Below are 20,144 nucleotides of genomic sequence, written 5' to 3' on the forward strand. Positions count from 1 at the left end.
TCAGGATTTGTGTGTGTATGTATGTATGTATGTATGTATGTGTGTGTGTGTGTGTGTATATATATATATATATATATATATATATATATATATATATATATATATATGTGTGTGTGTGTGTGTGTGTGTGTGTGTGTGTGTGTGTGTGTGTGTATGTATATATATATATATATATATATATATATATATATATATATATATATATATATATATATATATATGTGTGTGTATGTATGTATGTATATGTGTTGGACACTGGCAAAAACAACTTGCTCCTAGAGTACACCCATATAACCCCACCCACGTCAAGGCATGCTTTGACTATACTATACTACCATCTTCATTGGCTGGCTCAGGATGACTTCACTTCTGAGCAAGCATGCACAGGAGTTTAGTCATCTTGGTACACAGGATTCATGCCAGAATGTAACCTGAGCTGTGCTTGTGCAACTCTGTATACATTCTAAAGAAAACTGCAGGCAGGTAGGTTTATTTTATAGCATAGGATACATTGCATATCTTCTGATTTAACTCTTTCCCAAAACGGTTACATTAAGGGCTAGTTCACACCATACATGCATGAAAACTCCTGGGAAAACCGTACAGATTTCATTTGCAGGGACATCAGTTTCACATCAATTTACATCAGTTTTTATGCGCGCTAACATCCGTTTTCATGCATGTCTGTCAGTTATGTGCCCTATTCACACCATGTCGATGTCAGATCAAAGAAATGAAGGGTCTATAGTTTTTATCACAGGTGTATTTTAAATGAGACAGAATATCAACCAAAAATCCAGGGAAAAAAACATGATACATAATTTTATAATTTGGGTTGCGGTTCAGTGAATAAAAAGTATTTGATCCCCCGCGCAAAACATGACTTATGCCTCGTACACACAATCGCAATTTCTGATGGAAAAAGTCAGACAGAATTTTCCGTCCGTGGTGTATGCCCAATCGGACTTTTTCCGTCGGAAATTCTGACGGAGTTAGAAAGAGAACATATTCTCTTTTTTTCCAACAGAAAAAAATTATATCGGAAATTCCATTCGTCTGTATGGAACTCCGACGGAGAAAAAAAACATGCATGCTCAGAATCAAGTACGAGACTTATGTGATCTCATAAATATATGTATTTGATTTTAAAGCTATATCTCCATAATAATGGTTTTATTTGTTAGTTTATTTTTTATTTGATTTTAATCAAGATCTTTTTTTTTTTTTTTTTTTATTGTCCCGTGATCTCCATATTATTTTTTTTGGTCAAGTTAACACAATAACATTATTACCTTGTATTTTTTTACCTCAAGGAGGTTGATTGGTGTCCCTTGTTAATTTGACATTGTATTTTTGAAATGTACCTGCCTACTCACAAACAAACTGTCCTTTTTTTAAGAAAAACACTTCGGCAGGTATTTTAAGTAAATAAAATATCCATTTATTCTGGGTAACAAAATTAAGAGGAATGCAACAATGGAGAAACTGGTAGAATTTGTGAAGCCTTCTGACCCCAAGGCAGACATCAAGTGTGTGGAAAATAAAATTGCTATCTTGAGGAGTTTATATAATAGGGAGCACAATCTGGTCCAGAAATCCCAGAAATCGGGAACAGCAGCAGATGACATATATGTCCCCAGTCTCTGGTACTACAACAGCCTGCGTCTTCTGTCGGACCAGACTGAAGCCAGGCAATCACTTTGTTGACTTCCCTGATGCGTTCCCTCCACGCTTCCCTGCAGCGTATTCACAGAAGATAATATTCAAAAAATTATCTTCACTTACCTTATGCCCGCCGCAGGAAAACTAATGAGAACAGATCCAGCCTTCACCCATCACGGCGGGTAATGTTGTGCCAACCTTTAGGTTTCTGGGTTCCTACTTAAAGGATCCTCTTCCCTGGACCTGTAGAAGACTCTGCCAGAAACTTTTCATGCCACTATTAAAATAGTACACCAAAGCCTGGATCCCAGAGCCCAGACTTCCGAAGAGAGACATTACAGGCAAAACCTTGTTTCTTCTTTTCCAAGGGGCCCGGGTACCATCCACCTTAGGCATTTAGTATTGGCCCGAGGTATGGATCCGGTTGTATAGCTCCTAGGCCTCTGCAGATACCATCAAACAGAGCTTTCTTCTTAGCACATCTTCAACGTAACCAAACACCTTAGACCCTGGCGAAAAAACTGAGGTGCTCTCCATATAGGGGAGGAACTCGCCTTTTAATTAGGGTTGCCAGTGTCCAATCACCTGATGGTGACTATCTAACCCACTACGTAATTATCAAAGACTATATGTCCCATGATTTACTCCCAAGAAAAGGATTTTACAGGTAAGCTGTTTTAAAAAATCCTGAATGAACAAGAAATTCAAATTTTCTGAGATTATGGATTTGGGGTTTTCATGAGCTATAAGCCATAATCCTCGCAATTATGACAAATCACAGCTTGTAATGAGTCTATCTCATATATTAGTTTCACTTTTTAAGTTGCATTAGTGAAATAAATAAACTTTTGCACGATATTAACATTTATCTTGTATCACCTGTAAGCAACCATTTTTACTGATTGAAACTGATTAATTCAGTGTCTTTTGTTGTGATTGTTTAAAGCTAATGACATGGTACATGTGGGCTGTGATTGGCTCTGTACCATATGATCATTTTGACCAATCATAGTTGGCAACACAATTGTATACAATGGATGACATCAAAGGAAGCCATCCATTGTTTACAACTGTCATGTGATCACAGAGATCACATAGTACTGGCAGCGGGGCCGGTACAGTGGTCAGTCAACAGCTGTGTCTGGTGGACAGTGCTGGTGACAGATCACACCGCTGCGCGGCCACGCGAGAGGCGCATTCTGGGATGACATCATTTGACATTCTCCCAGAACAACATTGCTCCCACACTGCTGTTATCTTACTATAGGCTGGGTGAGAAGGTGTTAAAAAATAAAAAGTCAGTGGCTGCAAAAACCAGTCCCAAAATCCAGTGGTGTCCTCACCCAGCCGGTTTCTTCATCAGGCTTCGGTCCCCGGCACCGACATACTAACAGTTGACAGGTGGCTGGGGGGCAATATGTTCTCCTCTCACCCCTCCCCTTCCCTGTTTCAACCCTTTTACTTCATTTTATAAAATGCTTAACCACTGTGCTGCAAACGCTTGCATTGCCCTCGGTCGCAGGGCAGTTGCAGTGTGGCTGTATTCACATGAATGGGTCTTCTTCAGTGGTGGTACTGCCTGCCCAATGTAATGGGGGGTTAATGTTTGCAGTGGCCATGAAGCAAAACATTGCAGCCTTGCCATATGTACAGTCCTAATTAGCTGCATGTCCTTTAGGTGGGTGGTCAAAGGACAGTAAAACTGCACCCAACCACCTGTTTTTACCACCCTCATGGCCACCTGTGTGAATGAGCCCCTAGGAATGTACATATCTTGGTTATTATAAAACAAAAGAACATTGCTGTCACACTTGTCCAAAATTGTGTATCTAAATTACAGACTATTCCACGGTAATCTTCTTTTAATTTGCAGTACTTAACTTTTGTTTTTATGTTTTGCAGCTGCTGAATGAGTTGAAGCCAGGAGGAAGACTGGTCCTACCTGTGGGTCCAGAAGGTGGAAGTCAGTTTCTAGAACAGTATGACAAGGATAGTGATGGGAACATAACAAGGGTTCGCTTAATGGGTGTCATGTATGTTCCCCTAACAGACAAAAAGAGACAATGGCCACTGTAAGAAAATGTATATACATTTTTACAAACATACAATGCAGTAACTTTAACTAGGAATCATCATCGATGTTCTGATAGATCCTAACCAGGAAAAGCTGGAATTTGATTGCCATTAAGTCTATATTATTGCTTTTTTGCAATTACTACATTAAAGCAAAAAAATGTTTTTATTTATAATAAATAAAAGAAAATATCCAATCTAGAGAGAGAGAGAGAGAGAGATTTATGTTCAGTATTTGAAAATAAATATTATGCTTGCTTGATTGAACTTCTCTTTGCCCACAATTCTAGCTGTCAATCCTACAGTGCAGATTCAACTAATGAAGTTAAAGGCAAACTCCTCCTTTTGCAACATATTACATGTTACACCTGTATTTAGCATGTAACATGTTGCTAAGTAACACAACCCCATACTTCCATAGATCGCTGGTCCAATGCTTTGCAATCTACTGTGAATTTTTTTTTTTTTTTACAAACGCACATTTTTGTTTCTACAAAAACACAGGCATTTATAAAAAAACATTTTTTGTTAAAGTGAACTTGGCCTTTAAGGACAATTCATACCAGTGCGTTGATCTGCGTTTTAGCGAAACTGTAAAATGCATATCAGTGGAGGAACATCTAAAAAACATTAATTTCTCAATGTGTCCTATTTTTTTTTTTTACCAAAAATAGGTAAAAGAATACGTATCGGCCTAAACTGAGAAAAAAAAATGTTTTTTTATATCTTTTTGGGGGATATTTATTATAGCAAAAAGTAAAAAATATTGCATTTTTTTTCAAAATTGTCACTCTATTTTTGTTTATAGCGCAAAAAATAAAAACCGCAGAGGTGATCAAATACCACCAAAAGAAAGCTCTATTTGTGGGGAAAAAAGGACACCAATTTTGTTTGGGAGCCACATCGCATGACCGCGCAATTGTCAGTTAAAGCGACGCAGTGCAGAATCTTAAAAACTGGCCAGGTCCTTTACCTGCATAAAGGTCCAGGTCTTAAGTGGTTAATTGATTAATTGGCCATCCATACTGGATCTCATGACCAGTTTGCCTTTTACTTTAGCCCATTTTTCTATAAATTTTAAAAAATTATGACATAACTTAGCAAAAAACTGAAGAAATATGATTTCAGCTGCTTCTGTCAATAATAATCCTTAGCCTATTACAGAATTTTGTTGTGTACAGCAAAGTGTCCAAATGTTTAGAACTTTCCCCTTACAATGGTGGTCCCTGGTTTGTTTCCCACTAGGGACAGTAAACTTCCCCATACACCGATCAAAATTTGTCTGGTCCAGCAGGGAACAGCTGAATTTTGACCAGTGAGTGGGCTCCCCTGTTTGACTGAAGTTAAATAAACAATGGGTTGGAAAATGTTCAATCTGTGACTGCAATCAATCAGCTGCAGCCACTGATCAATGTATTCTGTCAGCTGTGGGTGCCTCTGTCAAAATATAATGTCCCAGCATAGAGGATTGATTCCTACACCTTGTTAATTTTGACGGAGGAGTGTGTATGGCCAATTTTAGGTGAATGGAGTATTTAGCTAGTAGCAGTTAGTCGCATTCAACTGGACTTGTTTTGTGATGTTGTTTTGTAGCTTTTCTAAGCCATAGGCTTGGAGAAGCTATGAAACATCTTCAACATTACCAAACAAATCCAGCTGAATGTGACTAACTGTCACCCGTTATACCATGACCTGTGTAAATAGGTTTGTAAATAATTTCTGTGCTTTCGTGGGTCTTTTTCCAAAAACATATTGTCCAAGCTTGGTTTTTTAATTCGGTGTGCGTATTGCATTGATGAGTATGACGGAAATTGTAATCTTTCTGAGCGGAACATGGGTTTGGTTCTATTGAAATATATAATATGTTTTCACAAGATCAATGCAGGAAATTAACAATCCAATTTGTAAAGTTACACATTTAATAGTTAGTCATCTTAAATATGTTTTTCCTTCTTCTATAGGAATGAGCTTTGAATATTGCTTGGTGACCTTCAGGATAACAAGTTGATGAAAAGAGTAGTTTTGACATGTGGTTTCAAGATGGTACAAAGATATGTCTCAGGAGGCAACTCTAAAGCCCTTGCTAAGAAATACAGCAGGGTCAAAGATTATGCAGGGCTGCAAAATTTCCACATCTGTAGATCTGTTGATGCAATCTGATAAAATGAAAAGTATAAGAATTAAATAATTCAGTAATTTGAAAACATATATATATATAAAAATATAAATTACCCTTTTGTTTATAAATCTAAAAACAAATTCCCAAGCCAAAGATGGTCCGCTTGAGTAAACTGTATGTTTGTATAAATGAATAGCAGGAGTAACTTGCATGAAAATTATACGTTCATCATAAATATATGAAAATGCAACATTTTCTTGCTTGATTTAGACTTTCTGACAGATTTATTAAATTAGTTTAGCGGAGCAGATAACTGAGGTCTTATAGGCACATGTGTACAGACTATATGTGTATATGATTTTTGATCTCAAATGGGGTCTCAGGGATTTTTAGGGTCTATAGAAAAGTAAGCAGCTATTTTTTTAAGAACGACATCTTTTGGGGTGTATTAAGAAAAACATATTTTGCTAAATTATTGGTGTCATATATTTACAACGATTAAGAAACACCATGCTACCTTGCATGTAGAGTTATGTATAGTATGCCAAAGAGCCTTCTTCCATTCTGCTGGTCACTGTATCAAATAGTTTTCCATTAAAAGCAGTAGGCCTGACATGCATGGTAGAGAGACAGTTTGGACATGTACTGAGCTCCTGAGTGCATTGTTCAGATGCGAGTATTGTATGGGCATTGAAACCTTTCTCACCCAATCAGCGCTATTTAATAAAATTTCTTTAGTAATCACTGCATTTCTAATCTGTATAGCAATTAAAATTGCTTTTCATTCATTCTCTTACCTAGCAAACATCTCTTTTTTTTCTTTTTTTTTTTTTAAATGACAGTCAAGTTTGAACTTGACTACTGTGTTATGGTTATGTGGGGTTCTAAACTGAACTGCATTGCAGGAACTTTCATCACCTCGAGAATAATGCTTGTCACACACATGTACTCTTTAACCACATCAACTCTTAAATCTTTCCTATTCAATGCCAGTCTTACACATTACAATCTAACTAAACAATTTTGTAAATGTACCCATAACTATGTCGTGTGAGGGCCTTCCTAATTGCATATAACAACTTAGTTTTGGTAAATCTAAAGGGGATGATACAGGAGGGTTGATTTTACTAAATCTGTAAAGTGCAAAATCTGGTGTAGCTGTGCTTGATAGCCAATTGGCTTCTAACTTCAGCTTGTTAACCTAAGCTTTGACAAAAGCACCTAAAAGCTGATTGGTTTATATGCAGAGCTGCACCAGATGTTGCATTCTCCAGTTTTGGTAAATCAACCCCAATGTTTGTTGAAATATTCAGTGCTCAGTTACTTCTGATGCGAATGAAAAAAAGGAGTGGGGGGCAGCAATTAAGCTAAGGAGATGTGCCCAAAGCTTACCACACATGCAATAGATGGTACAATCTTCTTTAGATATGCATGCAATGCATTCAATTTATATCTATTATTTATCATTTATATATATTTATTATCAAGTCAGGTCCATGTACTACCTAGTTGTTGGCAAATCTAAAGGAATCTATACATTTACATTGTGAGTTATTTGGCTATCTTAAGTCCTATTCCCTCTGCCACCACACTAAGATCTAATGGGGATAAAAAGGTGAAATACAATGCCCAGAAATCCACCAGCAAAAATGGATGTCTAGAAAAAAAGCAGGACAACAGGGAAAGGGCTAATTACACTGGGGTTTATTTACTAAAGGAAAATCACTTTGCACTACAAGTGCACTTGGAAGTGCAGTCACTGCAGATCTGAGGGGGACATGCAAGGAAAATAAAAAACAGCATTTTTGCTTGTACATGATTGGATGATAAAATTAGCAGAGCTTCCCATCATTTAAGATCTTCCCCTTGGATCTAAAGCGACTACATATCCAAGTGTACTTGCAGTGCAAAGTGGATTTGCCTTTAGTAAATCATCCCCACTGCATGTTAGGGCTCATTCAATCTATGCACTGCTGTGCAATAATGAATGTGCATTATGCCGCATATGTGAAGTTGCATTGTATTAAGCCAGCCCAATTGTTTGAATGAGCTGCCAGCACACCACAACACAGTGAAAATCTGGCCTGTGCCATTTTACTGTAGTAGTACACCACAATGTATTTGCATTGCCTTATGTTGTGGTGTGCTGCAATGCAGGTGCATTGTCTAAGTGTCCATTCAAACTTAATGATACTGTTGTACGTTCCTTGTGGTAATGTGCATGGTTTACCACACATTACCAAAATGCATAGATCTAAATAGGTCCAAAATTATTGAAAGTACACATTTGCTTGCTGGAATTTCCAGTTAGTGATATTAATATTGTAACTGGGATAATAAGTGCTAGAAAGGTTGAAGGTTTTGTGCAGTGCACAGTGTGCTGCATGTATATAGTAAAGGAGCAACAGCTGCAGGATGAATACAGCTGTGACAGATGTGAGCAGGTTGGCATTCTGGAAGCTGGAGGAGGAAAATGCATTACTGGGCAGAACTGACAACCTTGAAAGGGGTCTTCGGTTAATCGGGTTGATGTGGAGGGGTAAGTCAGGATTATCGGGTAGGAAGATGGGTTACTGTAGTCAGAGGGAGTGGTAGGGGCTCACGGAAAAGAAAGGCCCTGGATTTAAGTACCCCAAAAAAATTGCAAAGTTGGGTGAAGATGTGGGGGTGGCAAACTCTGAGGTGGCAGCCCTAGATGTCACTGCTATCCCTAACAGCCGGGAGAGAAGCCCATCTAGTAGGGGTGGTGAGGGTAGTGCAGGAAGGCCTAGACAGTTGGTGGCAATAGAAGATTCTATGATCAGAAAGAATAATTTTTCGCCAGGTTCACCTCAACCAAAAGGTTTGCTGTCTCCATGGTGCCAGGGTTCGGCATGTGGTGGACCAGGTTGATAAATTACTGGGAGGGGCTGGGCATGACCCAGTTGTTTTGCTCCATGTTGGAACCAATAACGGAATACATGGAAAATGGAGGCTCCCTAAGAATCAATTTAAAGAACTAGGCTGCAAGTGAAAGGGAAGTTAAACTAGGATTGAAGGGGAGGGTGAATTTGATTATAATGAGTCGGACAGCGGTCAGTCCCTAATGGTGGGAAGAAGATAAGGGGAGGACTATGGCAGGTGCTAAGAAGGCTACAAACAGCCATTGGAAATGGTACTCTTTGTATCAAAATATAAAATATGCAATATATGTGTGCAAAATGTGACAACATATATTAAAGTGTTTGTTCACCGATGCCAGAATTCTGCCAAGCAAAATAGGTGAGTTGGAGGCTTTGGTGCACAAAGAGAACTGTGAATTAATTGGTATTGCTGAATCTTGGCTTCATTCTTCACATGATTTGGCTATTGTTATTCCTGGCTATGCTTTCCTTTAGGAGAGACGGGGTAAGACAAAGGTGGAGGTGTCTGTCTCTATTTGAGAAGTGATCTCAAAGTGAGTATGAATGAGGGCTTGGTCGATGGAAAGTGTGATGAGGCTGAAGCATTATGTGTGGAATTGCATATGGGTGTGCGTACTACAAAATTAATCATTGGCGTTTGCTATAGGCCACCCAGAGCTAATGAGGAGGTGGAGACTGAGCTCCTTGCACAGATAGAAAGGCCTGCAAGGTCTGGGACAGTAATAATAATGGGTGATTCTAACTACCTGGATATTGACTGGAGTAAAGGCACTGCAAGAACAGTTAAAGGGCAAAAATGTACAAACCTACTACAAGACAATTTAATGGAACAATTCATAGATGCCCTGACTAGGAATGATGCTTTGCTGGACCTGATAATCTCAAACCATGCAGAGCTTATTACTAGTAATGTACATATAAAAGAACATCTGGTAGCAGTAACCATAGCATGATTTCATTTATTGTTAGCTGTGAACAACGAGCACATTCTGGAAAGATAAAAACACCTAAAGTGGACACCCAAAAAGGTTGTAAACCCCATTCATTAAATCTGACCTGGCCACATAAATCTGTAGTGTTTTGTTATCTCTCTCCAACGCTCTGAGTGCCATGTCTTTCTGCTGCTCCATTCCTCTGTTATCAGCATGATAACTTCTGACAAGCTCTCCAACACAGGAGATAAAAGCAGCTGGAAAATTTGTGTCGGGAGGGAACTTAGATATGCAGAAAGCTTATCTATTCACAGTACAGCTTAGCAAGTCTCTGCCTATGTGGAGGGGGGTATGCCTTTCCTCCAATAAGCTTTCACACAGTGTATGCCCAGTGTGCAGTTTATGCAGTGTAAAAACAAATCTTTCTTCCTCATTCAGCAGTGGAGTCTACCACATCCACTGCTGAATGAGGAAGAAAGATTTGTAACACAATGTGCACTTTCTAAAGGGAAAGACTGCAGATATATAGTGCCTTGGAAAAAGTATTTATACCCCTTGCAATTTTCCAAATTTTGGCATGTTACAACCAAAAACGTCAATGTATTTTGTTGGGATTTTATGTGATAAACCAACACAAAGTGGCACAAATTGTGAAGTGGAAGGAAAATGACAAAGTTTTAACCACTTAAGGACCCCTTCACACCGATATACGTCGGCAGAATGGCACGGCTGGGCACATCCACGTACCTGTACGTAGCCCTTTAAGCCCAGCCGTGGGGTCGCGCGCTGCCGGCGCATGCACGCGACCCAGTCCAAAGCTCCGTGACTGCGGGACCCGATCATTACCGGTGTCCCACGATCGGTCCTCCGGAGCTGAAGAACGAGGAGAGGTGTGTGTAAACACACCTTCCCTGTTCTTCGTTGAGGCAGTGTCATTGATCGTGTGTTCCCTGTTATAGGGAAACACGATCAGTGATGTCACACGTCCAGCCCCGCCCCCCTACAGTTAGAAACACATATGAGGTCACACTTAACCCCTTCAGCGCCCCCTAGTGGTTAACTCCCAAACTGCAATTGTCATTTTCACAGTAAACAGTGCATTTTTATAGCATTTTTTGCTGTGAAAATGACAATGGTCCCAAAAATGTGTCAAAATTGTCCAATGTGTCCGCCATAATGTCACGGTCAGGAAAAAAATCGCTGATCGCCGCCATTAGTAGTAAAAAAAAAAATTATAAAAATGAAATAAAACTATACACTTATTTTGTAAACGCTATAAATTTTGCGCAAACCAATCGATAAGCGCTTATTGAGATTTTTTTTTTTTTTTACCAAAAATAGGTAGACTACGTATCGGCCTAAACTGATAAAAAAAATATGTTTTTTTATATCTTTTTTGGCGATATTTATTATAGCAAAAAGTAAAAAATATTGTTTTTTTTCAAAATTGTTGCTCTATTTTTGTTTATAGCGCAAAAAATAAAAACCGCAGAGGTGATCAAATACCACCAAAAGAAAGCTCTATTTGTGGGGAAAAAAGGACGCCAATTTTGTTTGGGAGCCACGTCGCACGACCGTGCAATTGTTAGTTAAAGCGACGCAGTGCCGAATCGCAAAAACTGGCCAGGTCCTTTACCTGCATAAAGGTCCGGGTCTTAAGTGGTGAAAAGTGTGGCGTGCATTTGTATTCAGCCCTCCCGAGTCAATACTTTGTAGAACCACCTTTCTCTGCAATTACAACTGCAAGTCTTTTTGGGTGATGTCTCTACCAGCTTTGCACAGCTAGAGAGTGATATTTTTTCCCATTCTTCTTTTCAAAATAGCTCAAGCTCTGTCAGATTAGATGGAGAGCATCTGTAAACAGCAATTTTCGAGTCTTGCCACAGATTCTCAATTGGATTTAGGTCTGGACATTGACTGGAAGGTGAACCTCCGCCCCAGTCTCAAGTCTTTTGCAGACTCTAATGCCTTGTACACACGAGCGGAATTTCTGACGGAAAAAGTCAAACGGGAGCTTTTCATCGGATATTCCGTCCGTGTGTATGCCCCATTGGACTTTTTCCTGTCGGAAATTCTGACAGAATTAGATAGAGAACATGTTCTGAAGGACATTGGTTCCATTAGAGCTTAGTTAGGGGTGTCAAAGTATAGGGGGCTAAATACAAGTGCACACCACACTTTTCACAAATTTGTAAAAAAAAAAAGGAAAACCATTTATCATTTTCCTTCCACTTCACAATTATGTGTCACTTTCTGTTGGTCCATCACATAAAATCCCCATAAAAAACATTTACGTTTTTGGTTGTAACATTACAAAATGTGGAAAATTCCAAGGGGAGATTTGTTTCATCTCTGTGTATCATCTGAGGCTATTCACTTCACTGTGTATAGGAAAGAGTTTACAACCACTTTAACTTTAGGAGCGCACATTCTCTATGGCTAAGGCATGCTCTCTCATTTAAAGCCATTGTTTCAAAATTTTAGGGACTCTTTAATGACTGGCATAGTACCACTGGAATGGCATAAGGCCAACGTGGTGCCTATATTTAACAGGGATCAAAGTCTTCACCATGTAACTATAGACCTGTTAGTTTAACTTTCTATAGTTGGGAAGATGCTGGAGAATTCAACAGGTTCCCGACCGGCTCACATAGATATACTGCAGCAGAATGTCTCTCCTGGGCAAAATCCCATACATATACGGCTTTGCCCAGGAGAGCCACCAGAGGGCGCACAAGCGCCGCCAGAGACAGTGGGTAATTCAATGCGTGTGGCCAATGGGTGCGATCACTGCCGGCCACGAGCGATTGCATGCACGAACGGCAGCAAGGTGGTTTGTGTGTGTAAACGCACAAATCCCTGTGCTGTCAGAGGAGAGAAGACAGACTGTGTGTTTCTACAAAGTAGAAACCGTCATCTGTCATCTCTCCTAGTTAGTCCCATCCCCCCACAGTTAGAACACTAGGGGACACTGTTAACCCCTTGATCGCCCCCTAGTGTTTACCCCTTTCCTGTCAGTGACATTTGCATAGTAATCAGTGCATATTTATAGCACTGATCACTCTGTAAATGTCAATGGTCCCAAAAATGTGTCAAAAGTGTCCGACCTGTCCGTCGCAATACTGCTAAGAATCGTAGATCACCTCCATTACTAGTAAAAAAAACATATAAGTGCCATAAATCTTTCCCATAGTTTGTAGACTCTATAAATTTTGCGTAAACCAAACTAAGGGAAAGATTTATGGCACTTATGTTTTTTTTTAACCAAAAATATGTAGAGGAGTCTATATCGGCCTAAACTGAGGGACATTTTTCTTTTGTTTATAGCGCAAAAAATAAAAACCGCAGAGGTGATCAAATACCACCAAAAGAAAGCTCTATTTGTGGGGGAAAAAGCACATCAATTTTGTTTGGGTACAACATTGCACGCGCAATTGTCATATAAAGCAAGGCAGTGCAGTATCGCAAAAAATGTCCTGGTCATTGAGCAGCCAAATCTTCCGGGGCTGAAGTGGTTATTAAAAGACCACATAGATAGTTATTTTTCATAGAAAAAAAAATGTATTTTAAGCAAAAGCCAGTATGGATTCATGAAAAACAAATCTGAATTATTTTATGAGGTGGTGAGCAAAACCTTGAACAGAAGGGTGGTTGTGGATGTAGTATACTTGGATTTTGAAAAAGTGGTTGACACAGTACCCCACACTTGGCTAATATGTAAGGTCATGTAGTGCTGTACCCAAACAAAATTTGCATCCTTTTTTTTCCCCACAAATAGAGCTTTATTTTGGTGCTATTTGATCACCTCTACAGTTTTTATTTTTTGCTCTATAAACAAAAAAAGCAACAATTTTGGAAAAAAAAACAATATTTCTCTTTCGTCCATGGATGGACACAGTTTCCTTAAATCTTGACATTTGGGTTATGTTTCGTTTATTAGGAGAGAACTAGGCAGACATGTTAGATACTTAAAAACATGTAACTAGACCAAAGCTTAACAGCCCCACACAGGGGGCATTCCCTATGGTCATAGCTCCTCTCCCTGCACTCAGCAGCTCCATTTTTTTTTCTGCCTAGTGTAGGAGAAGGGTGTATAAAAAATTAGTTGCGCTACCACCAACAAAATTTGAATAACTAGTGAAAAGAGAGTTTTTCTATATAAAAAAAACTCAAAACAATGACAGCAATTGCGATCATCAAAGTGTTCAAAAAAACACCAAAAAATTTGTCAGTGAAGGTAAATAAATACAAGCTAATAGGAAAACTCTCTTTTCACTAGTAATTCAATTTTTTTTGGTGGTAGCGCAACAAATTTTTTATACATGTATATTGACTGAAGATTTAATTTTTTTTAGCTGCAGCACTGCCTTCATTTACTTTTTCATTTTCACTGTGGTGCAATTATATGTTTCATTTATTTATAAAAAAAATTAAAGGGATTTAGCGCAGATTTCTTTCACCTTCACACTAGTATAGGAGAAGGACCTGGCTCCCTAAGGGCCCATGGTCCTGGAGAATTTTTTACTTTTTTTACTATTTGATCCTGAGATCTACTATTAACTACCGGCTGGATAATATAGATCCTTGTAGTCTCCCCAGTCCGGCCATCGTGTGTGAGCAGGCCCTAGCTACGCTCTGGGTCGGCCATGACATACCCTGTTTGCTCCAGGGGTGGCCGGTGAGCTATGTGCTCCGGGGCCCACATATGACCTGGCTACTGCTGTTCAGTCACAGTGGGCCTTGGCCGGCAGCCACTCTGTACTGCTCGGTGATGGGTCTGTCAGGAACGCGTCCAGCAATCCTCGCAGGGACGGGTGAGTACAATTCCTCCTGTCTTGGCAGGATGGAATAGCTGGGTCGATTAGGGGGTCTCTAGTCCTCCCTTTCCTCTCTCCTTGTCCATCCCTCCTCCCCAGGCTTGACAGGGCCTGCTGTGTATCTCATTGGGGGGGCTCCGTTTCCTGGCTGGGGGCTGCGCGGGTGCCCAGGTTCGCTTTGATGTAGGTGTTCTGCCTTTTTGGGGGTCCCTGTTTGAGTGCCCAGTGTTGTTTGGCCTTTAATGTTTTACCTCAGAACGATCGGTGCCTTAATTTTCTTGTGGCCGCGCTATTTTTATGGCTTATACAGCGGTCGGCCATTTTCTTGTAGCTCGCGCTCTTTTTTTTTTTTCCTGAGGTAACCGGCGGCCATCTTCTTGGGGTTTTTTCACATGGTTTGGCCTCTAGCGCTTCCTTATCATTACTGAACGGCGCATACGGCAGATCACCTCAGGCACACACTGAGCTGGTGTTAGAGCAGACGGCAGCGCTGAGCAGTGCCTGGTTTAGGGTGGTGAGTCCTCTGGGAATACCCCTCGGTCTGTGCAGCTAGGAGGGTGGCCATTTTTTTGTACTTTGACCTAGTCCCTAAGTGGCTGTCATGTGTGTGGGTCAGCATTACGTCAGAAGCTGGCGTTTCTTTCCCAGACATTCCAATGGAAGCAACTGATGCCCCTGCACCTGCAGTGCCTGTGGATGCTCTGTCGGCAGTGCTGGAGTCATTTGTTGCCAGAGTAGAAGCAGTGTGTGGGGGCGAAAGGGGGATAAAAAATGCCCCCCCCACGATCCTCTGGGGAATGTTCTGATTCAGACTCGGGCCTGGCTGTGACACAGGACCCCTTTTCTGAAGTGTCAGAATATGCGGACCAGGACAATTCTGACAGTGAGGAGGACTCTGTGTCGGGGTCAGCGCAGGAGAAGGCGATTGTTGGAGCTCTTGTCCAGCTGGGGCATTTACTGAAGTGTATGTCCCTTTTGGGTTGCACCAACCGACCCGCACTACTAAGGTGTTTCCTTATGTAACTTATTTCGATAAGTTTATAGACAAGGAATGGGAACGACCGCAGCGGGCCTTTTCAGTCCCAAAACGCATGGCGGCCCGTCACCCTTTTTAAAAGCGCCTGCTGAAGAAATGGGTGAACCCCCCGGTATCCAGGTTGAACAAGTTCACCACAATTCCGGTAGAGGGGACCCCTGCTTTTTAAGGACCCTACAGATAGGAGGTCTGAAGCTGTGACCCGGTCCATGTTCACCATGATGGGGTCAGCCTTGCGACCAGTATTGGCCGTGGCCCTGGTGTTACAGACTCTTACAGAATAGGCAAAATTGCTGCACCGTGAGTTGGAGAAGCAACAGGCTTCCCCGATCTGTGTGGAACTGGCCGACCAGTTAGTGCATGGCCTTGAGTATAAAAAACGGGGGGTGTTGGGGCGCTTGCCAATAATTATGATAAGTAAAATCTAATAATAATATTCATAGAGTAATAACTATAAATAGTAGTGCAAATAATTAATTAATATCATGTGAAATAACAATTAATATGTGCATAAATAATGTGTATCAACCAGCATAATAAAGTGCCAAAAGATGTGCAAAAATAACAATAATTCAGGCCATGAAAAATACTTCATGCATTCATGTGAAATGAGTGAATGATTTAGGATGTGCTCCTTGAAAAAACAATCAATAATGATTCAATCTCATGCAAATGATAAAAACAATGTCCATAATTATCCTGAAGTGTAGAGTGACACAGACAATCCACTGCAAAACTGACAGGTGCTCCACTCCAAAGTGACCCCGTTCCCACCAGCCTCTCACCTCAGCTGGCTTATATTGAAAGCCTTCAAATATGGGCAGCAGCAGCAGCTCACAACCACGGTATCCAGATACACCGACGGATCACTTGAACACAACTCCAAGCTGGCGATGTCTAAAAGGCTCTCATTGAGGATGCATAGCCCCCAGTGATACATACAAAGAAAAAATAGGCTCCATCGTGCAGTATCATTTAAAAAAATTATTTTTAATAAACCAATTTGCACTCACAATTTAATAGAAACAAGATAGCATGCGATATAAACAGATTCTTCCCCTCTCGGCCGCGAGCGGGGATGACGTCACCAACGGCTCTCCTCCCTCCCTTACGCCTTACGTGGCTGGTCACACCACTTAGCGTACCAACTTATGGGAGGTAAAAAAAACGTATACTATAATAGACCAGCTAGGAGGGCAACGCTGGAGAAACTGCTGGTATTAGTGAAGACTCGGCTCCCCGAGGCAGACATCGCTTTTCTGGAAAAGAAAATTGGTACCTTGGGGAGCATGTATAAGAAGGAGCATAATAAGATCCAGAAATCCCTCAGATCAGGAGCAGCAGCAGTGGATGTGTATGTACCCAGACTGTGGTACTTCAACAGACTGCAGTTTCTGGATGACCAGCTTGAAGCCAGGGAATCACTTTCTACACTTCCCTGCAGCCTTCCCTCAACCCCAGCTGAGGCTTCCGAGGACCAACCTGGGCCTTCCATCCTAGAAGAAGTGGATGAGCTCAGCTGGAGCCAGGTATCATATTTTTTACCATATTTATTGTCCTAAAATTATTGTTGTTAACTAGATGTTATTATTGATAACAAATTAATGATTTAAGAAAAAGTGTCTGACATATCAATAGACAGTAAATATAAATGAAAACAATCAGCGCCAAAAATTGCTATAAATATTGTGCTACTAAATACTAGTGTTAATAATCTATAATAAACATGCACAGCTGCTAAACATTCTAAATTAAAATGAATACATGTAGCGCTATGTGTATAAACCTATTATCTAATAAAATAAAAGTGCATATAATCATGAATAATAACATGAGTGATGAATTGTCAATAAATTAAATTGAATAAATAAAGGCCCAGATTCTCAAAGGACTTACGACGGCACAGCGCCATGTACGTCGTCGTAAGTCCTAATCTGACCCGTCGTATCTATGCGACTGATTCTTAGAATCAGTTACGCATAGCTATCTATTAGATCCGACAGGCTTAAGTCTCTCACGCCGTCGGATCTAAACTGCAATTTTTGTTTTGCCCGCTAGGTGGCGCTTCCGTCGAATTCCGCGTCGAGCATCCAAATTAGCTAGATACGCAAATTCCCGAACGTACGCGCGGCCGACGCAGTAAAGTTACGACGTTTACGTTAGGCTTTTCCAGGCATAATGTTGCCCCTGCTATATGGTGGCATAAGTGCGGTGCAACAATGTTAAGTATGGCCGTCGTTCCTGCGTCCAAATTTTAAAAAGTTACGTTGTTTGCGTAAGTCGTCTGTGAATGGGGCTGGACGTCATTTACGTTCACGTCGAAACCAATGACGTCCTTGCGACGTCATTTGGAGCAATGCACACTGGGATATTTTATGGACGGCGCATGCGCAGTTCGTTCGGCGCGGGAACGCGCTTGATTTAAATGATACACGCCCCCTACCCGCCGAATTTGAATTCCGCCGGGTGATTTACGCTACGCCGCCGCAACTTACGGAGCAAGTGCTTTGACAATACAGCACTTGCCCGTGTAAGTTGCAGAGGCGTAACGTAAATCAGATGAGTTACGCCCGCACAATTTTGCGCTGCTGTACGTGAATCTGCCCCAAAGGCTCTTCTTATGATCAGTGTTTCAACGCTAATCCACCACTGTGATCGTTCATCCTCAAAAGGAGTGCACATCACCACTGATAAAATTGCGCACTCATCTCCCAGATGAGTTAAAACGCATTAACAGATCTCCCCTTGAGTTCACACGATCTCCTCCTTCAAACAATCAATGGCAGGTAATCCAGCTATTTCTTATTGGCAACTCACCTGACTTGCTTCCAGGGAAACAAACAACCTCTCAGCTTTTGCTCAAGATTCCAGTGATTTCTGGGCATGTAAATGATAAATAGAGAGACCATAGTGTTCTCTGTATACAAAATGTATTTAAATCACACTTACAGGATAAAAACTTTAAAGTCTTACACACTCACGGTGCCTGGCTAGACTTCACGTTACCAGCTCCTTCCCTCTAGATGCGTATCGGCCAATCACAGGCCTTCCTCAGTAGATCAATAGACCGTAGTGGTCAAAAATTATTGGGACAAGAATGAAAAATGCTGGGGTCAGAATGAGAGTTTTTTCTATTTATTAACATTCAATTTGCAACAGTCATGAGCTGAAAATTGTGTGATTGATGAACCAAAAACTAAAACTATGTCCCATTTTTATACACAGGAAGAGCTCAGCCAGGATGAGGGTCTGGAAAGTGGCAGGCAGGAGGAAGTGTCAGCCAGGAGGTGGCCGTGCCCAGTGGCCTCACCCAATCCTAGATGCCTCTACTCCACCTTGCAAAAAAATGGCCCAGGAAGGGGAGGAACATGGATGAGGCAGCACTGGGCCTCAGTAGGGAGGCTAGTGAGGCCCTCAGAACCCCCCCCCCCCCCGACACTGAAGAGACCTATGGCTGCTATCAGAAATTGGAGGATGGCCAACGCCTCATCTGTGAGTGAATTTATGCTCGGGCCCTTTTAGAAGGGGTTGAGGGGCCAGCTGACTGAGAACAGCCACGTATGTGAGCTCGCCCATCCTCCTCCTCCTCGTGCCACAAGTCCACCACCAGAGCCACAGCCTCCAAGGAAGAGTGGAGGGAAGAGTGGAGGGAAGGCTGCAGGGAAGACAAGAAAGTGATGGCCTGGCTTTAGTCTGGTCTGATAGAAGACGCAGGCTGTTGTAGTACCAGAGACTGGGTGTCAGTACTAGGATCCCTTTAGGACCCAGCACAACTCACCTGACAATAGTTCCATTCTTCCCCAAAGCACCCATTTCCTAGCTTCCCTGAGCACATGTATCTGTCATTTGCCAGGTACTCTCTTTCCCATTCTAACCCTCTGGGAAATTGTTGGGGTTAATGGCAGTGCACACATCAAAAATCAGGCTCGCTGCGGTATTGTGGTTGGTGGGCAGGGTACGGTTTGTCAGCTTGCCTGTGGGGCTGAAGCTCCGAACGGTTAACTAGGTTTTGGTGGGTGCATAGGTGGGGTGCACCGGTGAGGCTTCATTAATGGGCACTGGTGGGGCTGCATTGCTGGGCACTGGTGAAACTGCATCGATTGGCACTGGTGAGGCTGCACTGCTGGGCACTGGTGAGGATGCATAGATGGGCACTGGTAAGGCTGCATAGGTGGGCACTGGTGAGGCTGCATAGATGGGCACTGATAAGGCCGCATTGATGGGCACTGGCGAGGCCGCATTGATGGGCACTGGTGAGGCCACATATAGGGGCAATGGTGAGGCTGCATAGATGAGCACTAGTGAGGCTGTATAGATGGGCACTGGTGGGGCTGCATAGATGGGCACTGGTGAGTCTGAATTGCTGGGCACTGGTCAGTCTGCATTGCTAGGCACTGGTAAGGCTGCATTGCTGGGCACTGGTGAGGCTGCATAGATGGGCACTGGTCAGGCTGCATTGATGAGCACTGGTGGGGCTGCATGGGTGGGCACTGGTAAGTCTGCATTGCTTGGCACTGGTAAGTCTGGATTGATGGACATTGGTGTGGCTGCATTGCTGGGTATTGGTCAGGCTGCGTAGATGGGCACTGGTAAAGCTACATA

At 41.7% G+C, this 20,144-nt stretch overlaps 1 protein-coding gene across 4 annotated transcripts in view; it reads left to right on the plus strand.

Moving 5' to 3' along the window:
- The window catches only part of LOC120920706 (protein-L-isoaspartate(D-aspartate) O-methyltransferase-like), a 103,069-nt gene extending 96,466 nt beyond the window's left edge, over nucleotides 1-6,603 (plus strand). For all 4 annotated transcript variants that reach the window (XM_040332921.1, XM_040332923.1, XM_040332925.1 and 1 more), the window contains 2 exons: nucleotides 3,565-3,734; nucleotides 5,697-6,603. In XM_040332921.1, coding sequence (XP_040188855.1) covers nucleotides 3,565-3,734; nucleotides 5,697-5,709 — 183 coding nt within the window. In that variant the 3' untranslated portion in view covers nucleotides 5,710-6,603. The remainder of the gene's footprint in view (nucleotides 1-3,564; nucleotides 3,735-5,696) is intronic.
- The last annotated feature ends 13,541 nt before the right edge of the window (nucleotides 6,604-20,144 follow it).

This window comes from Rana temporaria, chromosome 13 (genome assembly GCF_905171775.1).
Source record: "Rana temporaria chromosome 13, aRanTem1.1, whole genome shotgun sequence".
NCBI lineage: Eukaryota > Metazoa > Chordata > Amphibia > Anura > Ranidae > Rana > Rana temporaria.